Raw genomic sequence first — 9,814 nt, 5'->3', positions numbered from 1 at the left:
ATATATATATATGCATATGTGTTAGGCATGCAGCAACAGGCTAATGAAGATTTACATACCAGATCCTCCACTCCTCTTTGCTGCTAGACTCCTGCGGCATCTTCTCCCCTATGATCCAGAGGTCTAAGGTCCTGACATGATCAAGACCTATGCAGGGTCTGCATTGCATTGGACATGAGGACTGCACTGCCGGATCATGGGGGAGCGCCATCTGCCCGAGACGTAGAGGATCGAATAATTAAAATTGCTTCTCTCTCCCTTAGAATGAACAAGCAATTAACCCTTGTAGTGCGTAGGTAACCAATCTGCAAGGGACCAGTGGCAGCTGCTCCATAAGGGTCGCACCGGCACCGCCCCCCCCCCCCCATCCATACGTTCGGCCCCATGATCTACATACAGGGATGCCAGACTATGGACTCCTGTGTCTCCCGAGGGGGGGGTTGTTGGTGCTGCGCAGTAATCGCCGCTGCCTGTGTGTCCCGCTACAGGGGGTGGTGCTGCGGGGTGATAGCCGCTGCCTGTGTCTCCCGCTACAGGGGGTGGTGCTGAGGGGTGATCGCTGCTGCCTGTGTCTCTTGCTATAGGGGGTGGTGCTGTGGAGTGACCGCTGCTACCTGTTTTTCTCGCTGGGGGGGTTGTTGGTGCTGCGGTGTGATTACCGCTGCCTGTGTCTCCCGCTACAGGGGGTGGTGCTGCCGAGTGACTGCTGCTGCCTGTTTCTCCCGCTATGGGGGGGTTGTTGGTGCTGTGGGGTGATCGCCGCTGCCTGTGTCTCACGCTACAGGGGGTGGTGCTGCGGGGTGACTGCCGCCACCTGTGTCTTCCGATGGGGGGGATTGTTGGTGCTGCGGTGTGATTACCGCTGCTGGTGTCTCCCGCTACAGGGGGTGGTGCTGCGGGGTGACTGCCGCCACCTGTGTCTTCTGATGGGGGCATTGTTGGTGCTGTGGTGTGATTACCGCTGCCGGTATCTCCCGCTACAGGGGGTGGTGCTGCGGGGTGACTGCCGCCACCTGTGTCTTCCGATGGGGGGGGGGATTGTTGGTGCTGTGGTGTGATTACCGCTGCTGGTGTCTCACGCTACAGGGGGTGGTGCTGCGGGGTGACCGCCGCCACCTGTGTCTTCTGATGGGGGGGATTGTTGGTGCTGTGGTGTGATTGCCGCTGCCAGTGTCTCCCGCTACAGGGGGTGGTGCTGCAGGGTGACCGCCACTGCCTTTTTCTCCCACGGGGGGTGGGGTTTGTTGGTGGTGCGGAGTGATTGCCGCTACCAGTGCTTCCCACATGGGGGGTGTAGTGTTGGTTGTGCAGCCCCCAAAAATAGTAAGCACCAGCCACCACTGGTCACACACACTTTACCATAACTTTACTTACCTCTACACAAAAAGAAAAAAATGTTGGCGTCAATGTCAGGCTTTAAGTACAGTTGTGTAGAAATGAAGACCGTCTCGCAGATGGAAGAACTTTTTTTTTTTTAGTGTACAAATGAAGATAAGAGGCTCATCTTTAACTTCCTACTGTCAGGTCTAGTGGGTGCCATTAGGTCGGGATATGAGGTGTTTGCCAAATTGAATTCCCTCTTTCTTTTCATGTGTGTGATAGGAGGTCAGCCAGCGACCCAAGCTATTCTTCCCAGGCTCTCCATGGAAAGCAGCCCAGTCCTCCTCGTACATAAAGCACCTCTGTGAGAGCAGAATCCATTCCTCCCAGAGTGACCTGGAAAGAGGACAGGCCTGTGTGCTCCTCCGATGCATCACTCATATAGGTGGGTATCACTCATTATCTGTCTCCTGTTTACCTATGCCTGGTTATTATCCATGTGTGTACATAACCTGTCCATTAATGTACATGTTATTCTTCTGGCTGACATTTATCTTGTCTTGTATGCACCAGTTTGGAATCTATGTATACATATGATCATCACCAGTCTCTTGAGACGCTGTCCAGAGACATCATCAAAGTGTTTGACATAAGATCTGACTTTAATACAATCAGCAGTTCATTATGGGAGAACCTGATCGATTGATAAATGAAGTCCTTAAGTCAGATTTATGGAAGCTAAAAAGGAATGTGACATGGAGCGACCAATCGGATGTCTGCCTTTGCTTTCCAGCAATATCAAATTGCTTTTGTGAATGTTTTTTTGGGCACAGCAAACACTTTATAGTTGCCTTAGAACAGTCTTGCGTGCATCTGTCTCAACGCACACAAGACTCAATTTACAAAGCTTTAACACCAGTCTAAGCCACTCTATTTACAGCCATGAGGCTATTTAACTGTCACTGGACTTACCTGAAAATAACTGTCACTTTTTTAAAAAGTAAGGTTACTTATCCTGGTATGTTAGCTTTGTAAACGGAGCCCATAGAGTTTGTTGCTTTTGTGGTTGGAGCTAATGGATGTGTCTCTATTTCCAAACTATTTAAGGAAAGGGTCTTTTGGATGTCATGGGGTATGCATTCCTGGAGATCCCTTGAAGGTGGCAGTTAGGGCTAGTTTACACTTGCTTCAAAACAAGGCTTCGGACAGGCTTTAACAAAGCTTTCTGAACACCAGTCAAAGCTCCTGTCACTAAATAAAACGGTTAGCTTACAGTCCTGTTTACACCTTGCTTTTGCTTTGCTTTGACTTTGCTTCAAAAATTATCCCCCATGTAGCTTCAGTGGTGTTTCAAAGTGTCTTCAAAGCCTCCATAGAAGTCTATGGCAAAGCTAGGTTGAAGCCCCACCAAAGCCTCATCGAAGCCCCACCAAAGCCCCACCAAAGCCTCATCGAAGCCTCACCAAAGCCCCACCAAAGCCCCACCAAAGCCCCACCAAAGCCTCATTGAAGCTCCACCAAAGCCTCATTGAAGCCCCACCGAAGCCTCATTGAAGCCCCACCGAAGCCCCACCGAAGCCCCACCGAAGCCTCATTGAAGCTCCACCAAACCACCCTTATCGAAGTACCAAGCAAAAAGGTCCAAACAGGACTGTAATAGCTCATTTACACTTGCTTCGGCTTCAGCACACATTAGTTTACACTTGCTTAAAAACATGGCTTTGGACACTCTTTGTTAAAGCTCCCCCAGCACCAGTCAAAGCTCCTGTCACAAAATAAAATGGTTAGCTTACAGTCCTGTTTAAACCTTGCTTTTGCTTGGTGCTTCGAAGACTATGGCTGCCACCTCATCCCTTTAAACCCAAACACATATTAATTACACAGGTTCTGTGGCTGATTAAGGTGAAAATTATACTCATTCTGTGATTTAATTAGCCTCAGAACCTGTGTAATTCAAAGGTGTTCGGGTTTAAAGGGATGAGGTGGCAACTCTATCAATGAGGCTTCAAGCAAGCTTTGGCATAGACTTCTATGGAGGCTTTGAAGAAGCTTCGAAGCACCACTAAAGCTACATGGGGTATAATTTTTGAAGCGAAGCCAAAGCAAAGCAAAAACAAGGTGACAGGACTGTAAGATAACCATTTTATTTAGAGACAGGAGCTTTGATTGGCATTCAGAGAGCTTTAACAAAGTGTGTCTGAAGCCTTGTTTTGAAGCAAGTGTAAACTAGCCATTAATGTGAGTTGAAGCCGAAGCAAGTGTAAATGAGCCCTTACTGTTACATTCTGGGTTTGTTATCCCTTTATTTTATACCACATTAACTCCACTTCCTCCTCTTTTGCAGATAACTGTAAAGTTTGGAGTTGAACACCATGTGACGGGCTGGTACAAAGGTGGCAATATGTCTGCAGACAGGGATGGGTGGGTCCCGGAAGAACAGGAGACTGTCACCAGCAAATTGCAACGTAAAATGAAGCAGTCCCCTCTCGTCCCAGTGGGTAAGTGAGCGTTACAATAAATATCACACTTAGGGCTCCTTCACACGGGCAGACCGTTCAGTTTTTTAGGCGGACGTGAACAGACGCCCCATGCAGGTCTATGGAGCCACAGATGTCAGCGGGGACATTTCCGCTGACATCCGATCCGCTGTATCTAGACAGATGAAAACCCTATTTTCCATTCGTCTGTCGGATCTGATAAAAAAACAGACAGGCGGTCCGTTTTCATCCAATCCCCCATACAGGAGAGCTGAGATCTGACAGGTCCGCTTCTGCAGAGTGAGTAAAGTCCTATGTGGGTCCTTTGGCCCATTTAGTCTCGGCTATTTTTTGTTCTTCAGATAATGTTTATCTTTTACCTTTTCTCTTATGTTTCTATACAGTAGACAAATTGCTTCCAGCCTTCCTGGGTGTTCAGGGGTGGCCCAGGCCCCTCCACATCTTCCCACGGGATATACACTATATTATCAAAAGTATTGGGACACCTGCCTTTACAAGCACATGAACTTTTAGTCTGTAGGGTTCAATACCCCACCCTTAGCAGCTATAACAGCTTCAACTCTTCTGGGAAGACTGTCTACAAGGTTTAGGAGTGTGTCTATGGGAATGTTTGACCATTCTTCCAGAAGCGCATTTGTTAGGTCAGGCACTGATGTTGGATGAAAAGGCCTGGCTAACAGTCTTCTCTCTAATTCATCGCAAAGGTGTTCTATCGGGTTGAGGTCAGGACTTTGTGCTGGCCAGTCAAGTTCCTCCACCCCAAACTCGCTCATCCATGTCTTTATGGACCTTGTTTTGTACACTGGTGCGCAGTCATGTTGGAACATGAAGGGGCCATCCCCAAACTGTTCCCACAAAGTTGGGAGCATGAAATTGTCCAAAATGTCTGCCGTCTTAACAGTTCCCTTCACTGGAACTAAGGTTCCAAGTCCAACCCCTGAAAAACAACTACACACCATAATCCCCCTCCACCAAATAATTTGGACCAGTGCATAAATCAAGGTCCATAAAGACATGGATGAGCGAGTTTGGGGAGGAGGAAATTGACTGGCCTACACAGAGTCCTGACCTCAACCTGATAGAAGACCTTTGGGATGAATTAGATTGGAGACTGCAAGCCAGACCTTCTTGTCCATATCAGTGCCTGACCTCACAAATGCTCTTCTGGAAGAATGGTCAAACATAGACACACTCCTAAACCTTGTGGACGGCCTTCCCAGAAGAGTTGATGCTGTTATAGCTGCAAAGGGTGGGCCAACTCAATATTGAACCCTACAGACTAAGACTGGGATGTCATTAAAGTTCATGTGCGTGTAAAGGCAGGCACCCCAATACTTTTGGTAATATAGTGTATGTTTGTGAAGTTCTTTCGATATACCTACGGCACTTGTTTTTCATTTGAATTGTAAGCATTATAACACACTGTGCACTCCTTTTGGCTACATATGTTAATGTAGAGATTTAAATTAAAAGAAAAACTTTGCAAAAAAAAAAAGAAAAAAACACACTTAACTTCCCACCCAATAATTAACCACATTTACCATTGACGCTAACACTTAACCATCTCCCTGAGACTTAAAGAGGAAGTAAACCCCTTCAAACCACTTTGACCTACAGGTAAGCCTAGATTAAGGCTTACCTGTAGGTCCAAGCAATATCTCCTAAACCTATATGGTTTAGGAGACATTTGCCCGAAAATGGGCACCGCTGTCTACGGCGCATGCGCCGTAGACAGCGGCGCGCAGGCGCACTAAATGCGGCAAGTCCAAGAATGGATTTGCCTAATTTGTCGACTCCCGTGCGCATGCGCGGGAGTGACGTCATCGCGGCTTCGCCGAATGGCAGCGTCGGAGCTGCGAGACGCGACTCCCGTGCGCATGCGCGGGAGTGACGTCATCGCGGCTTCGCCGCTGTCATTGGTCGGAGCTGCGAGACGCCACCAGCAAGATGGACACGGCGGACTACAGGGATCAGCGGCGACTTCGCTGGCTCCTGTGTCAGGTAAGTGACACATAATGAGCTACTATGCGATGCATAGTAGTCCATTATGCTTTACCTTTGCAGGGAAAAAAAGAGGAAGTAAACCCATCAGGGTTTACTTCCTCTTTAAAATGTAAATACTGTATAGCAAAAAGTTAGTATATCTCTTACCTAAACTGAAAATATAATAAAAAGCATGCATAAAACTTCTGCCAATGACAGACGTTTGTGTTTTTTCTGTGTGATATACCAGGCCTTAGCAGCCTGGTATATCACACCTTTCAGGTACCATGTGATAATGACTAGTGGGGGAAAAAACATGCATCAGTAAAGGAGCACTCTTGCCAATTTTTTATTTTTTGCCTATATCTGTCTACCTAATGGCAACTCACCTTCTAAATTTGTCCTGGTGTCCATTGTTACCAGACAGAAAGTGTTAAGAATCCAAAACTTAAACAGTTCTTAACAAGGTGAGGGGAAACATTCCAATGTTTCTAATAATAAATAATTAATTTCCTCTTACTTTCTGTTGTGTCTCCAGGACAGGAAGTGAAGGGAATTCTCCTCAATTGGATCACAAAATCAATAAAACATTGATTTTAACAATTCTCTACCCTATCGAAGCTAAAAATAGGATAATATAACCAATGAAATGATGACTTATCACTTAACCTTACCCAAATACTTCATACTTACCCTAACCTCTAGTCTATTTCCTAACACTGAATTAAACCTTTATAGCACCATACTTATCACACCCAGCACCCAAAGTTATTGGGTGTGCCAGTCCTGCTCTGATACCTAAACTCTGCCAAAAGCCTTCAGTGCTGAAAACAACCAATTTCACCACAGATTTAACCACTTGCCGACTGGCGCACGCCGATATATGTCGTCAAAATGGCACGGACAGGCAAATGGGCATACAGGTACGTCCATTTAAATTTGCCGCTGTGCCATCGCGTGCGCGCCGGTCGGGACCTCCATGAGTCAGATCGCGGGTCCCGTGGACTTGATTGCCGCGGGGATACCCGCGATCATCTCACGGGCAGAAAGAATGGGGAGGTGCTAATTTAAACAAGCCTCTCCATGTTCTGCCTAGTGACACTGTCACTGATCTCTGCTCCCTGTGATCGGAGCAGAGATCAGTGACGTGTCACACACAGCCACCCCCCTCCCCCCCACAGTTGGAAACACTCCCCGGGGCTCACTTAACCCCTACACTGCCACCTAGTGGTTAACCCCTTCACTGCCAGTGTCATTTACACAGGAATCAGTGCATTTGTATAGCACCGATTGCTGTATAAATGACAATGGTCCCAAAAATGTGTCAAAAATGTCCGACGTGTCTGCCACAATGTCGCAGTCATGATAAAATCACTGATCCACGCCATTACTAGTAAAAAAGAATTATTAATAAAAATGCCATACAACTATCCCCTTTTTTGTAAACGCTATAACTTTTGCGCAAACCAATCAAAAAATGCTTATTGTAATTTTTTTTACCAAAAATATGTAGAAGAATACGTATCGGCCTAAACTGAGGAAAAAAAATGTTTTTTTATATATTTTTGGGGGATATTTATTATAGCAAAATGTAAAAATTAAGTTTTTTTTTTAAACTGGCGCTCTTTTTTTGTTTATAACGCAAAAAATAAAAACCGCAGGGGTGATTAAATACCACCAAAAAAAAGCTCTATTTGTGGGAAAAAAAGGATGTCAATTTTGTTTGGGAGCCAAGTCGCACGACCGCGCAATTGTCAGTTAAAATGATGCAGTGCCGAATCACAAAAAGTGGTCTGGTCTTTGGCCAGCAAAATGGTCCGGGGCTTAAGTGGTCAATAGATACATGAGATCTGTAAGCTAGAACATTCTTCAACAATATTCTGTCTCTATGAAGATATTTTTTGTATTTGACCCATATCTGTAACTTTGCATTAAGCAAGGGGACCAGACAGTCCAAATTAGGAACCAGAAGGCGTGTATAATGATTCAGGGAATGTGTGCATCCATTGACAGCATTACAAAAGGCTTTAGGCTGTCATACAGAGCCTGATTTGAAATGTTCACAGTACTGGCAGAGAATGGACAGTGAATTGGTTAACTCATGAATAAGCGCTTAGGAGGAATTAGATGATGACACCCCATGTACAGGCTCCGTACACAAAGAATTTGTTGTTGGAAGCAGCGTGCTCTTTTCTAGACCTATAGAGCAGTGGTCTCCAGATGTGGCCTTTTGCTTGCCTTTATCTGGTCCTTGGGGCACTCGTCATCCCAATGATATGAGACAATATTCTGCCATCAACAATAGGGCACCATTACTCCCACTGATCTCAACAATGGGGCACCATTTCTCCCACTGATATCAACAACGGGGCACTCTTTCTCCCACTGATATCAACAATGGGGTGCCATTTCTCCCACTGATATCAACAATGGGGTGCCATTTCTCCCACTGACACCAACAATGGGGCACCATTTCTTCCACTGACACCAACAATGGGGCACCATTTCTTCCACTGACACCAACAATGGGGCGCCATTTCTTCCACTGACACCAACAATGGGGTGCCATTTCTCCCACTGACACCAACAATGGGGCACTATTCCTTCCCCTAATACCAAAGATGGGGCACGGCTTACTCTCACTGATGCCAGAAAAAAATTCTATCCCTGCTGGCCATAGTCCAGCACCCCTAAAGCCAGAAGTACAGTAAACTGGCCATTTGTTTACAAAGTTTGGAGACCCCTGCTATAGAGCATTGAACTGTCTAGTCCAGCAATCGAGAACCCGAGAGGAGGAGATGGTGTATATTTGGCTTACAGTCCTCTATTTCTGCAGCTCCTGCACACCTTTCACAGAAAATTCAACAGCTCCCTTAACCTGGGAGTATGTAGAGCTGACCAGGCAAGGCAAACAAAATGGACTGTTCGGTAACTTTACAATCTGCATTATTAACAAATTCCTGATATTTCACAATATATACAATTTTTTGAACATATACTTCTACAGGGCTGAGAGACAGATGCGAGCCAATCCGCCAGCCCCATAGAAGTCTATGGGAGTCTACTGCACATACATGGACAGTGGGTGAAGAATGTTAGCACAAAGGATGTAAACATTGCAGAAGACCTTGGTGGGGAGAATGTGGTATGGAGCTTTGGGGGTGAGGTGGAAGGTGGCATAAGGGGTTGGGCTATTTCAGTTTGGGAGTGTGGAGGCAGAAGGGTAAGAAAAGTTTCCGTACCCTGTAACCTCCAGTGAAATGGTTTTGCCAATATTGGAATGTAAGCAGCCTACAGGCTGAAAGAAGCATTTCCTTAGGCAGGGTCGAATTTCAAAAGAATTTTCTTTTGAAAAATCTTATCTAAGAATTTTTGTTCGAATTTCCCACCATTAGCGGGCTGTAGCAACAGCTGAATTTCTAATCAATGATGGGAGAATCGTGTGAAAACAGTAATAGAAAAAGAAATGTGCATGTACAAGAAAAAAAAATTCCCGGAAGGAAAAGAAGATTCCCAGCCACGAAAATTCTTTTCTGTAGCAACATGAGGTGAAATTGAAGGCTTGGTTGGTTGAATTTCAAAATCAATGGTGGCAACATCAGATTACAAAACGCATGAAATTTCAGATTTTCAAAAGAAAATTATTTTGAAATTTGACCATGTACTTTACTTTGCCTTTACTCTTCCCCACTGATCAGACTACAACATTGTACAAGGTGAGAGGTTTCAGATGATCAGGGGCTAAGTTAAGGATGCCTGAAGAAAGATGGTTCCATCTTCCCAGAGCGAAAAGCAGATGAAGGTATTGTCAAGGGGAGTACTGTGATCTCTGTTATGGGCTCATTTGTATATGCTTTGACTTCAACACACATTGAAGTGTCTACCGCTTCAACATGCTTTTTTTTATGTGTTTTTGATGCTTCTGTGATGCTTCGATGATGCTTTTATGAAGCTTTAATGAAGCTTGGCAGATGCCCTCTGTATGTGTTGATATCTCATACTTGCAATTTCTC

General features: G+C 45.5%; 1 protein-coding gene across 1 annotated transcript in view; it reads left to right on the top strand.

The window, feature by feature from the left end:
- Positions 1–1,257: 1,257 nt before the first annotated feature.
- Positions 1,258–9,814, top strand: part of HIGD1B (HIG1 hypoxia inducible domain family member 1B) — a 46,512-nt gene continuing 37,955 nt past the window's right edge. The window contains exons 1-2 of the mRNA XM_077460085.1: positions 1,258–1,765; positions 3,665–3,818. Of these exons, the coding sequence (XP_077316211.1) occupies positions 3,722–3,818 (97 nt within the window). The 5' untranslated portion in view covers positions 1,258–1,765; positions 3,665–3,721. The remainder of the gene's footprint in view (positions 1,766–3,664; positions 3,819–9,814) is intronic.

This window comes from Lithobates pipiens, unplaced genomic scaffold (genome assembly GCF_037356315.1).
Source record: "Lithobates pipiens isolate NorthernLeopardFrog02 unplaced genomic scaffold, aLitPip1_a1.2 Scaffold_28, whole genome shotgun sequence".
NCBI lineage: Eukaryota > Metazoa > Chordata > Amphibia > Anura > Ranidae > Lithobates > Lithobates pipiens.
This window is presented reverse-complemented; position numbering and strand designations above follow the sequence as displayed.